Here is an 18,768-nt window from a genome sequence, read left to right as displayed (position 1 = left end):
CCGAGGATGCAGGCAAAGAGGGCAAGGGCAAGGTGTATGCATGGTTCCCGCAGGCCGCACCGCCGGCCTCGATCGGCGTTGCGCGGCCGGCCTCACTCAGCGCCGGACCGCCGGCATCACCGGCGAGGGCGGCATGAAGGTGACCGAGCGGCCGTACAGGGCCGGGGCGGGCGACTCGCGCGGCAGGCGCGGCAGGATCTGGTGGGCCGCCGAGGTACCGGGGGAGGCCAGCGGCGCGGACGGCGGCCTGGGGCCGGGGACGGGGCGGGGCGGCCGCTCGCGAACCTGCAGCGTGCATGGCAGGAATGGTCAATCGTGGGGGTGCACATCTGCGAGCAGGAGGCTGAGAGGGTTGCGAAGGGTCTGGGCGCACGGTAGGTATTGTTGAGCGCGTCCACAGCAAAGGACCCTGCGAAAGACTGCCGCCATGCAACCTGCCCATCACACAGCATCCCCCCAAGCCACACCAACTGCCCTGATGATGGTCCATCCTTTGTCCTTCTGTCCAGACTTCAGACACCCTTCTGCCCTCAGCAAAGCACCCCGGCCAGGCCACTCCCCAAAAGCGCCTCACCGTGACTCGCTGCACGTGCTCCACCGTCTTGTACTCATACTTGACGGCCACCCTCCAGAAGATGATGCAGTTCAGGGTCATGATGCCCCCCAGGCAGAGCAGGAACAGGTCCAGCCGCCCCTTGTTCAGGTTCTTGGGCAGCCAGCCGTAGCCCTCGGGGTCTGGTAGATGGGAGGGGGGTGGTAGTAGGGGTGGTGGGTATGAGCAGAGTAGGTGCAGGGCAGGGATCACTTGCCTGGCCAAGCATGCACGACACTGAGCAGGCCTTCTCAGCAGCACTCACCCAGGCGCCGGGTGATGATGTCCGCAAAGTAGATCAGCCCTCCGGAGAGGTAGGAGCCGATGCACACGCTGAGGAGCTGCGCGCGGGTGGCGGGGTGGGGAGTTGGGAGGGCTGCGGCTGGGTGGATGAAGGTCGAGAGGCGGGGCCGCCGCAGCAAGCCTGACCGGCCGCCGCCTGACGAGGTGCTTGGAGGCATGCTGCAGACCCTCGGCCCCGAACCCCACACTTCCCCCTTTCCTCGCCGCCCACCTGGAGTGCCATGGAGCAGGAGCGCATGACGTCCGGGGCCTGGTCGTAGAAGAACTCCAGCTGCCCGATGGAGGTGAATACCTGCGTGGCGAGATGGGAAGGCTTGGTGGGAGAAGTTTCAGGGCACGCGTCTGACCACAGGCAGGTGTGTTCGTGCGCACCAGCCTCTCAGCGACCACCAGCGTACTCGATTCCCCACCTCACCCCGGGGTCCCTTCCTCCTCACGTCAGGGCCTCGATGTTCCACCCCATTCCAAAAGGACACCAAACAAGAGCACCCCACACCATCAACACCACCACCACAACAAGTCTGCCCACCTCGGAGAGACCGACGAGGAGGTACTGCGGCGCCTGCCACCACACGGACAGGTTCACCACCCTGCCCCAGTCATTGGCACCCGCCGCCGGCAGCACGTCGTGGGCGGCGTAGAGGCGCAGGCGCCAGGCCTCGAGCGACGCGGCGGCAAACATGGCCCCGGCGCAGACCACCATGCCCCAGCCGATGCGGCGGAGCAGGGTCATGGGCCGCCCCGCGCGGCGCAGCAGTGGGATGACCACGCGGTCGTAGAGCGGGATCAGCAGCACGATGCCCAGCGTGTTGACGATGGCCAGTGAGGCGGCGGGGATGGTGAAGGTCCCACCCCCAGGCAGAGGCATGGTACGATTCATGGACGCGCCCTGCACCACGAAGAAGGAGCCCATCTGCGTTGTTGTGCATGGTTAGGGAGAAGGTGGGTGCTCTGCTCGCATAAGGGTTGGGCGGGGGTGTTTGGGCGTGCTGGCCGCCGCTCGACGCTCTACCCTCAGATGCCCCCCCCCCCTTCTCGCCTGCATGTACACCGTCCAGTAGAGGATGGTGGTGACGAAGATAGGCAGCATGCGCAGCACGAGCTTCACCTCCTCCACCTGGCGCCGCGTGAAACGTGCGACCCCGCCCGGCGACACGCGCGTGCGCGTCGCCGCGTCCAGCCATGCAAAGCTCTGGACGGGGTGCAGCGGGGGGGCACCGGCGCCGCCGGGGGCCTTCCTGCCGCCAATTGCGCCAGTGAGCAGGGAGTGGGCCGCCCCGTTGCCGAGCAGCGGAGAGGAGAGGTCGGGGCCGTCCTCCTGGCGTGGGGGGTGGAGGGATTTTGAAGAGGGCTACAAGCATCGGATGAGACAAACTGTTCCGTGTACGATCTGAGGGGCGTCTTGCGTGGCGCACAGACTCGCGCCAAACCACCGCCCGCCTGGCCCTGCGCCCGATCTCCAGCGACCCCACACCCACCCTTCAGGCACCCCCTCTCTGCCTCCTGCAACTCACCGCATACTCGTCGGGGGAGACGTTCCCGCCGCGCCGCTTCTCCCTCCAGGCGCTCATCACCACGTTGTACACGCGGGTTATGGGACTGCGGACAGGGTTTAATCATTGGTGGGGGTCATGGGAAGTGGCAGCCGGGCGGAATCCAGGCAGTGCGTGCGCCCAGAGAACCTGGCCCACGAATGCTCCACACCCTGTACTCCTACATGCCCGACCCCTCGGGCGCCCCACCTCACCTCTCCGTCGGCACCACGTGAGTGTACATTGGGGAACCTGCCACAAAAACCAGGATGGCCAGGCCCATGCAGGCTGCCGGAATGGCAAACCCGACGCCCCAATTCACGTTCTCCTGGACCCATACAATGACTGAAAGGGATGGGGAGGACGTTGGAGGTGTAGGTGAAATGTGGTGGGAAGAGATTGAGACACCACTGACACTCTGCATAGGGCGGCTTGCTGCTGCAAAGTACAACTTGTACCTGTGACGGCAATGAAGGATCCGATGTTGACAAAGAAGTAGAACCAGTTGAAGAAGGAGGTCTTTTCCTTGCGGTCCTGCAGCGGGTGGTCGTAAATGAAGAGAGCTTGAGGTGGGTATGCGGTGTTTGGTGGCGATGCACAAAAGAGAATTGAGGCAGACTGGCGCCGCCCCTCCGTGCTTTCCGTGCCAGACCAGGCAGGGCGTGGGGCATGGTCTGGCCATAGGACACCGCAGGCTTGTCCAGGCCGCCCCCTTCCCCCGCCCATACAGGAGGCCTCCCACCTACCTGCGGATCTGCCATGTCAAACTGGTCTGCGCCGAAGGCAGACACATTGGGCTTGATGCCGCCTGTCCCCAGTGCCACAATGTACAGGGAGGTGAAGAGGGCGGCGTTCTGGAGCCGGGTCGGGTACAGGTCCGGGGGAGGGGTGAGCGCCGGGACCAGGGCCGTCGTCGCCAGGAGCAGCATGCCCTGCGAGTATGAGGAGTCCGGACATGGGGGTTGTAGATCCTTCTAATGTATCATAGAAGTGTGGCAGTGCACAGCGGCGTGTAACCAGATATGATGAGCTGTTGGCATTGTGATGAGGAGGGTGCCAAATGCTATGCATTTTGCAGCTGCATCCTCGCTCCTCCGCAGAAGTCCAGTGCACCGCTCGGCCCCAGGGAGTTGCAGGCGGGTGCCGGTCATGATGCTTAGATCCCATCCTGGGGCGCTCCTACTGGACAGGGTCACCACCCAGTGAAGATCCTGGCGCACCAGGAAGTAGATGAGGGAGAAGACCATGATGGTCTTGTACCTGCCCCACATGGAGTCCGCCAGCCAGGCCCCCAGCAGCGGCGTCAGGTAGCAGGTGCCTGAGAAGAGGGACACCTGCAGAGCGGCATGCCCGCTCTCTTCGCCCATCACGCGTGTCAGGTACAGGATGAGGTTGGTGGACAGCCTGGCGGGGTGCAAGGGTGGGTGGGAGACGGAAATCATGGCATGCAAAGCAGAGCAGGAATGCATGCATGCACTCTCAACATATGCCCCTGCTTCAATGTCTAGGCTGTGCGGCAGGACATCGACCCGCCCTGCCCCTCAGTGTCGCACCCGTAGTAAGCCAGGCGCTCACAAAACTCATTGCCCAGGATAAAAGGGCAAACTGCAGGGAGGGGGAATTGCCACATCGATTGGGTAACAATGGAGGTGACACGGTGTGGGCCCCCATACTGCCTGCGGCTGCCCTACATGCCAAAGATACCTGTCAGGAGGGTGGAGCGGTGCTTGCGCGGCGGTTCATCGCCTGGCTGGCCGGCCTGGCTCAGTCGGCTGGGCGACTGCGAGGCCATCCGCTCCCGGATCTAGGAATGCACAGTGAACGACAAGCGCCGTGGGACGATGTATAGGGTGCACTCAGCTGTGCGCGTCGGCGTCGGGGAGTGTAGCGATACGCGGGCGGAGGGCCGGCGGTGGCGCACTCCTAGCCAGCTGGACCACCGGCACACGGCCACGGGTGTACGATGCTCTGACAGCCACGCGAACAAGCTCACACTCTATGGATTGGACGGTTGTGACTGGAAGAATGCGTGCCGGGAGGTGTCGACCGCATTCGGCAGCTTCCGACAGGGGTTGAACTGAGGGAAGCCCTTGGCCCCAATGCTGGTCTTTCCTGTCTTGCGCGCTGACTCGGCCAGCTTTGGAGGAGAGGGCAACATACACATCCCGCCCTTCGCACCCCACATGGCACATTCGAGTCCATTCTTATTCATGTAATGGCATCTCTCGTGCATTGCCATGGGGTAGAGCGGGTTGCATGGACCCCGAGCCGGCGTTCGCTTCCGAGCAGGCCGTGCAGGCCATGTCGACCTGTCAGGATGCGGGCTGGAACGGAGAGCCAGCAAGACGCCGGTGCGCAGGGTCGGGTGGTGTCCCAATGCGCATTCAATTGGACATGTATGCCCTGCATGGAGTCTCACGGCTCATCGCCCCCTCCATGGCCAGATCTGGAGGAGACATTAGCCCGGGAAATCAAATCCTTCCAGCAAAGAGCATCCTCCCAGCAGAAACTGGGGCAAGCAGGTCCCTCCCGCTTCCAAGCGAGTGAAGCCTCCGAGGAGTCTTCTTCTGGATTCTTGGCTACGTTGGAGAAGGTGTGTGTATTGGAGGTCATTGTTCCCATGCATTGGGGGGATTTTTTGCCCAATCGCAAGTGTCATTGAGAGCGCTGAGAGAGTGATACATGCATCAGCGTGCCCGTCGCAACTTCCAACGTCTCCGCCGACAGGGCCTGGTGTTCTGCGTCTTCTTCGTCTTATTCGCGCTGGCATGGCTGGGTGCGGGCCTCGCATCCGTGGCCATCCTTCATTCCTCGGTGAGCATGCGGAGGACGGTGTTGCCATTCTCCCTGCCACTGCCAGCATGCTACTGCAGTTGAGGACTGGAGGGAGGATGTGTGTACAGTGTTTCATGCAAGTTTGCCTACTATCTGTCAACGTTTGTGTAGAAATGGCTGTACCCATCTGAAGGGATAAAAAAACTCCCACAACCCTGCCAGGCCATCTTGGACCTGTGGTACATTCTCTGGCCCCTAGTGTTCCAGCCAGCACTAGGTGTGCTGATGTTGGGAGCGCTGACCGTGGGCGCCGCCAAGTGGGTCACCAGCCAGGGCGCCAAGAAACAGAGCTGAAGCCGGAAAGCAAGCTTTTGGCCCGGGTCTCTTGGGGCGGCCAAGTGCAACCCCAGTTATTGCCCCTCTCATGTGCAGGCTGTGTGCGCCACCCGTCCCTTTTTCTACATCTTTGCCAGACTGTTACCTAAACCTGCATGTCCTAAAGGCACGGAAACATGCTCGCCAGATCGCGGTGTGACTCAATGGCATGAGTGCACCCGGGATATGATCACCTATCAGCCTCATTAACGCCTTCAATTCATGCGCCCCCGGCAGTTCTTGGCCCCACAGTGGCATGGCATGGCCTCCCCCTCCGGCTCCAACTCCATCTGCAGGGTGGTGGAAAGCAGGGCACGTGGGATGCAGCACCTGACGTAAGGGTACAAGATTGCGCAGGTCACCACGCCCTCAGGGTGTCTCCCACCTTCATCGGGGCACATCCAGGACCATTGCATGCGACCGCATCAACCAAGCTCGTAGTCCACTCTACTCTAGCCCCCAAGCCAGCCTGACTCACCAGGTAGTCGTAGCACAGCTCACTGCCACGAGGGATGTGCGTCTTCGCCACGATGGTGATGTGCTTGCGGCCATCCGGCCCCATCTGCACCTGCACCATGTCATGCCATATTGAGGGAGTTCGTGAGTGTCTCTGCCATGACTGCAGGCGGGGATGCTGATGCCGAGCTCCATGCAGCCAAGGGCATCCATCTTGGAGACTCCATAGGTGCTCAGGCGCGATGCCCGCACAACACCGACACTTCGCACACGCAGGGGCCGGGATCAATCCCCCCTTGCCCACCTTGGTGTAGCAGTTGGGGTCGCAGCTGTGGTTGATGTACCGCGCCTGCCCTCCCTGCGTGGGGGTAGGGTAACTCTGTGACATTGCCAGCGCTGCGCGCTCCATGTCAAAGGCCTGGCCCTCCGGTCACACCCTGGACCACTCTATGAGGCACCCTGAGCCCTCCCAGGACGGTATGCAGGGCGTCCCGCCCAGCTCTCCCACTTCCCAAGGAATGCCTCAGAACAGCATGTCCCTGGAAACGCCCACCCCTTGCCTTGCCTTTCCCCCTGCTCTCCTGCCCTCCCAACCCCCTCCCCCACCCATCGAGCCACTCCTCACCACACGCGTGGCATCGACCACCTGGGTGGCATCCAGCCTGAACAGGTACATGGTCCCAGTGCCGTCCTGGTCGTACAGCGTCTCTCGCAGGTCTGCAGGCCCGAGGAGAGGGAGACTCCTGACGGCGGGGCGGCCATGCACCTCCATGTGCAGGCACATGCCCAGCCACATGGCCGTCGCCTGCCCTCCCATCCCCCCAACGCCCGCACACCTGCCATGCGGTTGCCAATCAGCTCCCCCACATACTCCATGATGAAGCGCTCGGGCTCTGCGCCATGGGTTGGCGAGGGATTGAGAGTGGCCAAGTTGAGCACCGCTGGGCGCACGCTGCACTGCGCCAGGTCAGCGCTGCGCCCCCCGCACATGCACCCCGGCCCGCACGGCATGCCAGTCTGCAGCGCCCCGGCGCAAACCACTCTCGCCCCCCCCCACACCTATCATCCCCCCCTATGGCCCTCGCCAAGCCGCACCTATGTCCTCCAGGGCGTACACGCCCCAGCCGTGCAGCGGGGAGCGTCGCTGCTGGACCCTGGGCGCCGAGGCCTTGATCCCCGCCCAGCTCAGCACGGGGACCGCGCCGCGCTTGGCCGAGGGGGCGCCCGGCATCTCCGCCGCCCGCAGCCCGCCCAGTGGCTGCGCCCGCGGCCCCGCGGGCGGCAGACTGGCGCCCTGCGCCAGCCCGGCTCGCTGCGCGTAGCGCGCACGCGCCCGCTTGGCCTCCACCAGCCCCGCCACGGCGGCGACGCGTGCGCAGCCGGCAAGCGTGGCCAGCCGCGCGGCGGAGTGCGGGTCGCTGCGCGCGCCGCGCACGCTGCGCGCCGCCGACTTGACGTGGGAGGGGCCCCGGCGCCGCTCCGACGGCGCGCAGGGTCTGATGGTCGCGCCGGCGCGGGCGCCGGCGGCCGTCGGCGAGGGCGTGGCGGAGGCGAGGCGCTGCGAAGGCGAGGCAGAGGCCAGTCGCTCCAGGGGTGAGGCGAAGGCGGCTCGCTCTGAGAGTGCGACCTTCCTGCGTGCCTGGGGCTTGGCGGGGGCCGACGGCTGCGTGCGGGGGGCCGGTGGCGACTCCTCCACTGCGAGAAGGGGATGGTTGGGGAGGCTGCCTCACAGGGAGCAAGCCAATCCTCCCAGCTGCAGGCCCATGGAAGCACTGGCGCTCTGTGTCAATGCATGTCCGATGCTGGACGAAGGAGGCCCACAGCGGGCAGCATCAAGAAGCACGAACAAAAAGCAGGTTTTAGCACAAGTCTGGCAAGGCCCGAACCCATCCGCCCTGGGCTGCTGGGCACCTGGGGCTACCGGCAGGACCATGCCCAGCGCAGTGACAACATTCTGCACTCCCGGCGGGAGCTCCAGCCCTGCAGAAATGAGGCTTTCTGCCGCCCTGTGGCAGGCGGGGCGCGGCAGGGTGTGCAGGTGCCACCAGGAAGCAGGACAAGCGGGAGTGGGGAGGGGCGTCAGGCACAGGTGGTGGCACAAGCACCATGCACCGAGGCGTGGCAGCCGCCCACATCGAGCAGGTCACCGCCGGCCAGCCCTGCGAATCAGCCAGACTCACTGTTGCAGGGCCTGGGCGAGGCACGCACAGCGCAGCCTGAGGGTCTCCAGGACCTGGGGGAGGGCCTCCGGCGTCCCCTGCGACCCGGGGGTGCCGGGCTCGGGCCGGCTGAGCACCTCCACCCTGCCGTGGCCGTGCACGGCGCCGTCGTCTGGGGGCCTCGGTTCTGCCGAGGGCTGCGCCACCGTCGTCCAGGAACCAAGCGCCCCGTTCCAAGCTGCATCCACACTCGCCGGCCCAGCGGGTGGCTGCATCCCCGTCGACGCGACGACACTCCTCCCCTTCCACCCTGGGCAGCTCGCGGCAATGGGCATCGCAGGCTCAGGCGTCGCGGACGTCGCCGGGCTCCTGGTGCTCTGACGGCGAGCCATGCCGGGCCGGCCCCTGGCCGGCTCCTCTGTGGGACTGGGGGCCAGGGACTCTCTGTCCACGCCCACCGCACACGCCCCCCCAGCAGCGTGGGGGGGGACTGCCCCTGTGCCGCCGCCCATGCACCATTGGCGTGGCTTGCTGCCCACGGGCAGGGCGGAGGTCGCCGGTCGGACACTGGATGCGGGGCCAGATGCACTGGAGGTGCGCCCCGGCAGTGGGGCTGGCCCTGCCGCGCCCGTGCCGGGGTCAAGCCCGCTGCGTTCCAGCTCCTTGAGCCTCATCCTCGTGAGTACTGCAGTCTGTGCTGCGACAGCCTCTTGCTGCCGCTGCTCGAGCTGGCGAAGCCGAGGGGGGTGAATGGATGGTTCTGTCAAGTGAAGGTGAAGCCTGCATGGTACGTCCAGAGTCTGACACCTGCAGAGAGAACTGGCCTCCTGAGGACCAACCCCAGGTCCCCACCCGTACCTGGGCCCGGACGGCCTGCAGAGAACCGCCCCCTGCTTCCGCGAATCCATTCTCTTGTTTCATTTTCATTTGTTGGAAGGTCGCCCCTGCATCGTCCTCCGCGCGCCGAGCCGATTTCAAAGCCTGCACGGCCAGACGGCCTGCCCTCCGGGTGTCGGGAGGGCGGTCGGACATGCACTACGGCCTGCCTGGTCTACACAGCATGCCTTGAGCAGCCATGACGGACGCGTGAGTATCCGGAGTCAGATGCCTGACAAAGGAGGGATGGGCATGCCGCGATGCGACCACGCATGCCGCGACTTGTCACACGGCCTGACTTGCCGACAACGGTTGCTATGACTGCAAGGCAGCTTGAAAGCGGAGTTTGAAAGGCATCATCACTCTTGAGAACTCTATCCGCGGGATCGTGATGATCTCCTGCCCTTGACACGGTACGCTGGATCTGCTACTTCATTGTGATCTCCCAGGTTGTTGGGCGCACAGGTCGACGGACCTCGTGCCCCAACCGCGCAGAGGCCAAACGTGGGATCGGACACAGCCTGTTGGACTCGCCCTGACATGCATCGTCATTTGCAACGCCGCGATTGCAGGCGGCGAAATGCAGCTGGATCACTGGGCCCTGACAGTGTGCCTCTGGGCACGGGTATCAAGGCAAGGCATGTTCTCTGCAGCCACAGGATGGCCAATGGACTCCACTTTCTGTGGCGTGTTGATGGACCGGGGTCAATCTGTGGAGTTGATCACATGAAGAGAGGCAATGTAAACCAGTCCTGAAAGAATGCAGCAGGGTTGGTACGGGGGGCGACAGTAGAAAACACACACCCCGTCGCTTATGCACCCCAACTGCAACCGACGTAAAGCAGACGCATTTCGCATTTACATGGGAGCCATCTACATTATATGAGCCTTGACGTCTCCGGTACGATAATGTTGGGCGTTACCCGTCGTCAATTATGAGCAGTACGCTTTCGTCAGATTGCTGGCAGGGCCGCAAACTCCATATGCTGAGGCCCAGGGATGACAGATGCACTCAACTATGAAATAGAAAGGAACAGGCGAGGAGTGAAAGGGCGAAGCGGTACGAGGCTGAATTTCCCCTATCCGGGGACCCTTCGATCAACCCGATCACGATCGGTGTATTGAAGGGATGGCGTGCAGCTTCGTCCGTGTGGGCGACCCATTAAGAGGCTGCTATTACCGCGCATGCACCGGAAAATACTTCACCTGCTTGCCGTTTTCTAAGCAAACTTAGCGTGTGTATCACCTCTCGGTACGCAGCAGGCATTCGGTATCTCCCAGCTACTGCCACGCTGCCGAGTCCCGCTCGGGTGGATCGCGCAGATTCGAGGTGGCTGCTGCACCTCACCTCCAAGCCCTGTGGCTCCGCCGTCCTACGAAACCAAGCAAACGAGGCCTCACTTGACATGTCTGTGGTGGTGTGAAATGTTATCTGCCGTTCGGGCTCTGGATGTGTATTGAAATTGAATCATTCTGGTGTGGGTCGGCTGCCACGCGGACACCGGGACGCATGGGTCTTGGGGTGTCACTGCCCTCGCCAGCCTCCCTCCCAGATGTGGACATAAGCCAGGTACGTACAATAAATGTTCTCGTTGTAGGGCTGTGCTGAGCGTGGGCCTCCGGGAAGGTCTCAATTTCTCACCCCATCCCCCACTGTTCCACCAGGTAGCATTTCCACTCACCCTGACCAGCACGGCGACACAAGTCCACGAGCTCGGCAGGCTAGACCTGTCTGGTGTCTGGCACGTTGTCGGCAATCATAAAGTCTTTCCCTTTCCTATTGGATACAGGCGAGTGGGTGGTGCGGGTGTGGGCCTAGCCCGAAGCGGAACGTAGGGCTCGGATACGGCCCTCCCAGAGCCGGAGATCCACGATATGTTGCATCTCCTCCAGCTGTCACGAAGCTGAGACACACTCATAAACTATTCCAGGGCAATTCACTCTGCTTATGGCATCTCCTGCTCCCTCAGCATCGAGCTCGGCATGTCGGGGAGGCCGGTGTTCCTGGTGCGCACAGGAGTGGGAGAGGCATCGGCTGCTCGACAGGCCACAAGCTGGCTGTGGCCCCTGATCTGCTAGGTGCTCTTCCAACCCTGATTTGAAGCACGTTCCCACTCCCCATCGCGATGCGTGTGCAGGTCGAGGTGGAGGGTGAGGTCTTCAGCGGGTCCACCCCCACAGCCCCCTTTGCTAAGTGGGCTCTGGCGCGGGGACACGTGGATGTCGTCAGCGGGCTCATGGTGGGTCTCAATGCTGGCTGTGTTGATCATGAGGCGTGAAAGCAGTGGTTGAGATTGCTCTTGCGTGCATACTTGATGGATAGAAGCAGGGCCCACAATCCCCCCCTGTCCCTTGGACTGGCTTGAGTCGTCATCATTGACCAGCTGCTCTGGTCCCATTCAATTCGCCATCCACCCTTCCAATCACCCGTTTCTCACCAGTCCCCTCTCCAATCGTCTCCCACTCTTGTATCACAGGCTTTCGGGTTGTTGGACCCCTTCCTCCAGGCTGTGCTCCGAGCTGCTGCGGGCCTGAGGGGCCCACCCCCTGGGCTTTCGCCCCTGGGGCCCGTGCCATCCATTGCGCCGTCCCTGGCCAACTGGCTCCCATTCTCTGCCAGAAGTGGCGCTGCGATGGGCACCCGCCAGCTGTCTGAGGACCTGATGCGTGGCAATCCCTTTGCTGACAAAGCCAGAACTCCGCTCTGGGTGGACACCAGACCTGCAATCGTGGCCGAAGCGAGGCCGCTGGCCTCCATGCCGGCACCGGAGGCCACCAACAGAGGTGTGACCTGCCTTTGCGAGTTGCATCGCTGGAGGGGTGGTGTGCATAGCAGCGCTGAGACTCGGAGCATGGGATCTCTGCACCTGCAGCAGTGGCATCCCAAGAAGCCTTTGCCAGCTGCCCCTCGCACCAGCATGGCCGTCTATGCCTATCATCCGTTAGGCTTTGAACTCATGGTTGCAGGGAGGGGCTGTCCCACCCGCGCCCCACGGTCTCTGCGATCACACCCCTCCGTCCTTTCCTTCGCCAGGCCCTCAAGCACGGGAGGAGCCTGCCTCAGGCTCTGGCGTCCCTGGTGCGAGCCAGCGCAGCCGCCGTCGATCCCTCCCCTTGGCGGTGGGCAAGTCTGGCAGGGGCTGGACCGCCTTCACCGCATATGGCATGGAGATGCGCGATGCTGTCCGGGCAGACAATCCTTGGGCCTCTGCCACGGAGATCGAGAAGGTGAGTGTGGAGAGCAGGGGTTGGGCATACTGCGGAGGAGGCTGGTCACGCCCGTGAGTTTGCGATAGGCCTCTGGGCCCCGTGCTCCTCTGGACCCGAGTCCCCTTTCCACACTTTGCCTCGCCTGCACTTGCAGCTCGTGGGCCAGCGCTGGGCACAGCTGAGCAGCGAGGAGAGGCAGCACTACGTCGACATGGCGGCTCGCGTGCGCAAATCGATGCGTGCCTCCCAGGCAGAGGAGGAGGAGGAGGCGGTTGCGAAGCGGGCATGCTCGGACACCGCCCACCTAGCAGACGCAGGAACGGAGCGCCCGCAGCGCACCCTGAGGCCACCTTCCCGCTACACAAGCGCAGACCTGGGTGCGTGTTGACTTGTTGGGGATCGGGCTTGATGCTGGAGGCTCAAGGTCTGCATGCTTCCATGTGGCCCCATCTGCTTGCGTTTGGGGAAATGGGGGAGCGCTGTGGAGTTCAGAGTCTGCCTTCTCTGGGGGCTGGCTGTTGCGGCAAGTGATGAGGGTGGCATGCAAAGAGTTCCCACCCCCGCCCACCCCCCACCCGATCTCATGCGTCCACAGTGGACGACCCTGCCATAGCGTGCGCCGGGATCCAGCGGCTGCAAGCCGGGGGAGTGGGGCCGAGGTTGACTGCGCTGCGTGGCTGCTCAGGGATGATGCCCCTCCGCTCAAAGGCACCCGCGTGCGCATCGGGCACCCCCTCACCCCGCCCCGCACCCGACTATTGCAGGGTCCTCGTGAAGCGGCACGCAAGCATGGATGCCAGGGCGCACCAGCCTGCGCGGCAGCGCCTGCAGCCTGCTGCGCGTGCTGCGCCTGTGGAGGACCACGAGGCTGATGTGCTGGGGCTGCTGGCCGAGATGCGAGCAGAGGTGTGTACGGTTCCCTGGGCACCCTGAGTGCACACCTTGTTCCTGACAGGCTGAGTGATGTTGGGGTGTTGGGGCCCTTGCAATCACTTGGCCTGTTAGATCAGAGACCCGGTATGGGGCCAGGCTCTGCAGCGAACCAGGCCCCAAGCCCCACCTCTCCCAACACGTCACAGGTGATGGCATCTGAGTCCGACAGCCCCCCCGCAGTGCTGCTCAGCATGGCCGATCGAAAGGCACGGCCGCCGCTGTCCTGACTGATTTTCTTTCATACCATCCAGAAGGTGTGCGTCTGGCACACTCCACCACACAATGCAAATACGCTCCCCTTCCCCGAAATCATGCACCTTGCACGAACACACACTCACGTGCAGTCCCAGGCTCCTACGGTTATGTGCCGTTCCGGAGCAATAAAGTATCCTGTGCGCAATTTTCTCATGCCGAATACCAAGCCCCTTGCATGTTCTTAATCTCTTGCGAATTTATAATTTTTAAACAGAAAGGCACATCTCCACACCTTCCTGTTGCTGAGCCAAACGACCCTTGCGTGAATTCTGTGTGCAAACATGCCTGAATAGCCCTGAGTTGTCTCTCCCCGCGTGCACACATGTGAGTTCCACTAGGCATACTTGGCCTTCAGCTCCGCAACCTGCGATGTTGACACTCTCAGGGATGCTGATGTGGGTGAATGGGACACCTACAGAGAGGCTTCAAAGTCTACCGTGATGTGCATCCACCATGGCAAGGGGGTTCCCCCTCACCTTTGCAATGTAGTCCTTCTGGGCAGTCTCCTTGTCCTTGCCTGCACGGCGGGCAAGCAGACTGATCAAACACCAACAAATCCACAGATTATCAATGCTGGTCAGTAGGGGCTGCCGGCAGCAGAGAACTGCATGGCGCTCCCAAAAGCAGTCCACATAATGTCTTGACCTCCCACCCTCGCTGCACCTTTCTGCTTGTCCCAGGCGTCCCACTTTGCCTTCCCCTTCAGGTCAAACACGCCGGGGCGGGAAGTGTTGACGTCGCCCACGGTGCCTTGCTTGAACAGGGCATAGAGGATGAGCTGCACGTGCAGAAATGAAGAGTTGGCAAGTAATGGAGACCGGGAACAGGAAGCACAATCGATCCTTGGATCGCAACAGGGAAATGATCACCTTCTCATCATTGGTGGTGGCCTCTGGAAGGGTCTTGGCCTCCTCCGCTGCCTTGTTGAAATCCTCCTACGCTTTGAGTGATATGGCGCCCTCAGTATCCTCTTTGTGTCATGAGGAGCTGCTAGGGCACCGGTGAGGAGCCCAGGACAACAGAGGTAGCTGAATACATCACGCCCGAGGTTCGACTGCTCGACATTCTCGCCCTGTACCACCCACCTCCAGACCCATGGTGAAAGGTTGTCTTTAAGTGCTGCGATGCAAGATCACAAGTGGGAATTGTTTGCTTCCAGGTATTCGATCGCTTGATGAATGCTTGGCCAACGACCCCATCCCAAGATTTGCTTTTACGCCACGTGCCACGTCAGCGAGGTGGCCTTCTCCAGTCCTTCGATCTGCACGCAAGTTATGCAGGCGATGCATGCCTACGCTGCGAAAAGAATGCAACACACAAGAGATAGATCTGATGCTTATCTACAGTGCATCATCTGGGTATACTTTGAAAAGGACAAGCCCATCAATGTTGTTTTAAGCACGCGGATCGCATCCCGCGTGTCGGAGTCCGCGGGACATCCGACCACCAAGTCATCTCCCGGCGTGGCAGGCCAGGGTAAAAGCCTCGGCGTTTGATAGAACACATCGATGTGATCTAATCCCTCGATTTACACACTTTTGCTGAGCACTGCTGCGGGACGATGCTACGGGCAGCGGTGGGGTCCCTGGCCCGCAAGGTGTCCAGGTCCCACCTCAGCCACAGCGCTGCCTGTCGGATCTCCACCACCTCATCGTGCCAAAAGGATGTGGATTACATGGATTTTCCCGGCGGTAAGGTCCCCTTCACGGAAGACCTCGCCTGGTTGGGGCCGGGCTTCACCCCGCGCCCCACCATTCCCTGCTACCGAGCGCTAGACAGCCAGGGGGCCCCCCTCCCGGGCACCAGCCTGCCCCACGACATCGACCAGGCCCTGGCCACGCGCATGTACGAGACCATGATCTCACTCCAGGCCGTGGACACCATCTTCTATGAGGCCCAGCGGCAGGTGGTCGACTGTAGTAGGGCTGGAGTGGGGAGGGGAGGGGGGGGGGGTTGGTCATGCTGCATGGCAGGACGGGAGATGATACAGTGCGGCCTGGGCACTCTTGTCTGCAGTTCACAAGGCGATGAGCGTTTTAAGTAGCACTGATGCCCTGAATGGAGCCGTCTATCCGCAGCCCTTGTTTCCGTCTGACACCAACCATCACCCCACCCACAGGGGCGCTTCTCATTCTACATGACGAGCACGGGGGAGGAGTCGACCGCCGTCGCGTCTGCGGCCGCGCTGAACCCCGACGACGTCGTCTTCACGCAGTACCGCGAGCAGGGCGTGCTGATGTGGCGCGGGTACACCCCGCTGGACATGGCCAATCAGGTGTGTGGGCGATGCCTGCGAATTTTGTGAAGGGGCCCATTGTCTGCGAACCCATGCCCCGGCGGGGAGGGGCTCTGCTGCCGCACGGTGCTTGCGCTTCGGGCCTGAGCGACCCACCCCCAGCCAAGTTGGACCAACCTCAGATCTTCCGTCCCACAAACAAATAAACCCCCTGCGACCACACTCTCCCCCTACCTCTAAACGCGTAGTGCTACGGCAACGCGCTTGACTCGGGGAAGGGCCGCCAGATGCCTGTGCACTACGGGTCCAAGGCCCTAAACTTCCACACCATCTCCTCGCCCCTGGCCACGCAGCTGCCGCAGGCCGTCGGCGCGGCCTACGCCCTCAAGGTGGGTCTGCGTGGTGGGCTGCGTCATTTGGATGGACAACATTGGCGAGAGGGAGGGGATAGATGAGGGTGGCTGGGGGGATGGTGTCACATGGACCCCAGGTCCCCAACCACGTGCCTCCACTCCACTCTTGCCCCCCCACATTCCCCCAAATCCCAGCTGGAGGGCAAGGCCGCGGTCGCGGCCTGCTACTTTGGCGAGGGCGCGGCGAGCGAGGGCGACTTCCACGCCGCACTCAACTTTTCGGCCACGCTGTCGGCGCCGGTGGTGTTCATCTGCCGCAACAACGGCTGGGCCATCTCCACCCCGGCCAGCGAGCAGTACCGCGGCGACGGCATCGCCGGTCGCGGCCCCTCCTACGGCGTACCCTCCCTGCGTGTCGACGGCGGCGACGCCGTGGCAGTCTACAACGCCGTGGCCGAGGCGCGGCGTGTGGCGCTGGAGCGCCGCGGCCCCGTCCTCCTGGAGGCCATGAGCTACCGCAGCGGGCACCACTCCACCAGCGACGACAGCAGCCGCTACCGCGCGGCGGAGGAGATGGCGGCCTGGCGCGCGCGCGACCCCGTCGCGCGCTTCGAGCGCTGGATGGCCGTGCGCGGGTGGTGGGACGAAGCGCGAGGCGTGGGCGCGCGAAAGGCGGCGCGGCGCGAGGCCATCGCCGCGCTGGCGGCTGCTGCCAAGCAGCCGCGGCCACCGCTGTCGGAGATGTTCAGCGACGTGTACGACGAGCCGCCGCCCCACCTCGTGGCGCAGCGGGCAGAGGTGGAGGCTTTCGTGAGGGCGCACCCGGAGACCCTGCCCGCCGGCATGCCCCTGGAGTGAGGAACCCCTGGGGGGGTGCAGCGTGCTGGACGACAGATGCCAAGAGCCCTGGTGACCGATGGCGACGGCGGCTGCACAGGTTACATGAGTCTGAGATGGTGGCCGCTGCGCTTGGCCATGCAAACTTGATCTACCCACAGCAACGAATGCCCATTCACCAACACCCACTGTGAATCTCATATCTTTTTAAACGGCGGCGGGACGACAGTCAGGGCGCCGTAGGGGGCGCAGGGGGGGTGTCCCGGCGATCGCCCGCCCTCCATTCAGAGGGGTGACAGTAAGACAAAGTAGGGGGAGACGTCCCAGAGAAGGGGTGCTCCCGGCCGCTCAGGGGCGGGATGCAGTATGTGCGAGGCGCCCCGCGCTACATGGGACTCCAGCGAGCGTCCAGCGGCTCCCCAGACTCGCACCCGCACATGATGCCTTACCAGACTGGTCCCAGACGCACGCTGGGCCCAGCCAGCCGCCCCTTCCTCCCCTTTTCTTGACACTCAGTAAACCTCGATGTGCAGCTGCCCGGCGTGCTTCAGCTTCTGCTGGAAGTCGGGCCAGTCGATGCCCTTGGTCCCCGCCACCCGCTCCAACATCTCCAGGATGCCCGGCAGCATGCCCTTGAGGCCGCAGAAGTAGATGTGGGCGCCGGAGGACAGCAGGTCGAACACCTCGTCAGCATACTCCTCGATCTTGTCCTGGATGTACATCTTGCCGCCCTTGGAGTTCTTCTGCTCGCGCGACAGCGCGTAGTCCACGCGGAACTGGTCTGGGTGGGCCTTGGCCAGGGCCTGGATCTCCTCGTCGTACAGCGTGGCGTCCGAGTTGGCAGCGCCCATGAACAGCCAGGCCAGGCCTGGGCGGTTGTTGGAAGGGGTGGGGGGGGAGAGTGGGGGTGTTGTTTTGGGGGGGATATGGGGGGTGGTCGATGGAGAAAGGGGGGGTTGAAGGGAGGGTGCGCAAGGGATCTTGGGAAGTGTTGGCGTAATGGACGCAGGCAAGGCGGTTTAAGGGCAGGCTTCACACACTCGACCTTCACATAAACCAATCATGCTGACCCACCAACACCGTTGCCAACCACCCACCCTCAAAGTTGTAGCCAGGGACGTCCTCGATGAAAAAGCGGCGCCAGAAAGCCCGGTAGGGGGCGATGCCCGTGCCGGTAGCGACCATGATGACGGGCGTCTTCTGGTCCTCGGGCAGCAGCAGGATCTTGCCGGTAGGCCCTGTAGTGGAGGGGGAGGGGTCGAGTGGGAAATCTGTGCTGCAGGGGGAAACACATGCTGCTGCATGACCCTGGCACAAGGTGCCTTTTGCTCCCGCCAGCCAGAGGGGATTTGGCCACCGTGGCTGTCACCGCCCGAGTGGCCTCCTGCTCCAAGCTGCGCCATCTGTGATTCGACAACCTTGGGCCCCCTCCATTCGAAGCCCCTCACCGGTCATGGTGACCTCGGTGCCGGGCTTGGCGTCGCAGAGGAAGTTGGAGCAGATGCCCTTCTTCGCGGGATCCTCCGCCCCCTTCTCCTCGTCCCAGTAGGTGGCACGGCGCACGCAGAGCGAGGCCGTCTTGCCATCGAAGTTGTCGCCGTAGCGAGTGGAGGCGATGGAGTAGAGGCGGGTGCCGTGAGGCACCTCCTTGCCCTTGCTGTTAATCTTTGTGCCGGGAGGGATCACGCCATACGACTGACCCTCCGCAAAGGGGATCTCGCCCCCGGTCTCCAGAACGATGTGGCAGGTCTCGCCTGTGGCCTTGGGGCCCACGATGCGCTCCACGGAGATGACCTTGGCCTTGAAGGGCTTCTTGATGTTGAATGTGTTCATGGGCAGGCCGATCTTCTCCAACTCCTCAGCCGGGACCTTCTGC

At 63.1% G+C, this 18,768-nt stretch overlaps 7 protein-coding genes across 7 annotated transcripts; 3 read left to right on the top strand and 4 right to left on the bottom strand.

Moving 5' to 3' along the window:
* Positions 1–96: 96 nt before the first annotated feature.
* On the bottom strand, positions 97–4,219 carry F751_1239 (Peptide transporter PTR5; the record flags this gene model as incomplete). Its single annotated transcript, XM_011402127.1, has 13 exons — positions 97–198; positions 575–735; positions 858–933; positions 1,107–1,187; positions 1,425–1,808; positions 1,908–2,087; positions 2,410–2,494; positions 2,643–2,772; positions 2,886–2,961; positions 3,174–3,359; positions 3,648–3,831; positions 3,981–4,032; positions 4,132–4,219. 13 exons carry the CDS (start codon positions 4,217–4,219, stop codon positions 97–99), a joined length of 1,785 nt encoding a protein of 594 aa, XP_011400429.1.
* Positions 4,220–4,803: 584 nt separating this feature from the next.
* On the top strand, positions 4,804–5,556 carry F751_1238 (hypothetical protein; the record flags this gene model as incomplete). Its single annotated transcript, XM_011402126.1, has 3 exons — positions 4,804–4,839; positions 5,155–5,241; positions 5,425–5,556. 3 exons carry the CDS (start codon positions 4,804–4,806, stop codon positions 5,554–5,556), a joined length of 255 nt encoding a protein of 84 aa, XP_011400428.1.
* A 236-nt stretch (positions 5,557–5,792) lies between these two features.
* Positions 5,793–7,264, bottom strand: F751_1237 (Histone-lysine N-methyltransferase, H3 lysine-4 specific; the record flags this gene model as incomplete). The annotated part of the gene is made up of 6 exons (XM_011402125.1): positions 5,793–5,867; positions 6,056–6,145; positions 6,338–6,391; positions 6,659–6,750; positions 6,870–6,926; positions 7,129–7,264. The coding sequence occupies 6 exons, from the start codon at positions 7,262–7,264 to the stop codon at positions 5,793–5,795; spliced, it is 504 nt and encodes a 167-aa protein (XP_011400427.1).
* Positions 7,265–11,194: 3,930 nt separating this feature from the next.
* On the top strand, positions 11,195–13,438 carry F751_1236 (Non-histone chromosomal protein 6; the record flags this gene model as incomplete). Its single annotated transcript, XM_011402124.1, has 7 exons — positions 11,195–11,308; positions 11,546–11,852; positions 12,103–12,296; positions 12,433–12,655; positions 12,874–12,937; positions 13,043–13,184; positions 13,358–13,438. The coding sequence occupies 7 exons, from the start codon at positions 11,195–11,197 to the stop codon at positions 13,436–13,438; spliced, it is 1,125 nt and encodes a 374-aa protein (XP_011400426.1).
* Positions 13,439–13,800: 362 nt separating this feature from the next.
* On the bottom strand, positions 13,801–14,563 carry F751_1235 (Acyl-CoA-binding protein; the record flags this gene model as incomplete). The annotated part of the gene is made up of 5 exons (XM_011402123.1): positions 13,801–13,830; positions 13,943–13,983; positions 14,130–14,244; positions 14,336–14,401; positions 14,552–14,563. 5 exons carry the CDS (start codon positions 14,561–14,563, stop codon positions 13,801–13,803), a joined length of 264 nt encoding a protein of 87 aa, XP_011400425.1.
* A 578-nt stretch (positions 14,564–15,141) lies between these two features.
* On the top strand, positions 15,142–16,913 carry F751_1234 (2-oxoisovalerate dehydrogenase subunit alpha, mitochondrial; the record flags this gene model as incomplete). The annotated part of the gene is made up of 4 exons (XM_011402122.1): positions 15,142–15,372; positions 15,586–15,741; positions 15,951–16,091; positions 16,251–16,913. 4 exons carry the CDS (start codon positions 15,142–15,144, stop codon positions 16,911–16,913), a joined length of 1,191 nt encoding a protein of 396 aa, XP_011400424.1.
* Positions 16,914–17,404: 491 nt separating this feature from the next.
* On the bottom strand, positions 17,405–18,725 carry F751_1233 (Ferredoxin-NADP reductase, chloroplastic; the record flags this gene model as incomplete). The annotated part of the gene is made up of 3 exons (XM_011402121.1): positions 17,405–17,760; positions 17,990–18,130; positions 18,341–18,725. 3 exons carry the CDS (start codon positions 18,723–18,725, stop codon positions 17,405–17,407), a joined length of 882 nt encoding a protein of 293 aa, XP_011400423.1.
* Positions 18,726–18,768: the final 43 nt, after the last annotated feature.

Source organism: Auxenochlorella protothecoides (assembly GCF_000733215.1).
Source record: "Auxenochlorella protothecoides strain 0710 unplaced genomic scaffold scaffold124, whole genome shotgun sequence".
Taxonomy (NCBI): domain Eukaryota; kingdom Viridiplantae; phylum Chlorophyta; class Trebouxiophyceae; order Chlorellales; family Chlorellaceae; genus Auxenochlorella; species Auxenochlorella protothecoides.
The sequence above is the reverse complement of the archived record's forward strand: the minus strand, read 5'-3'. Positions and strand labels throughout refer to the sequence as shown.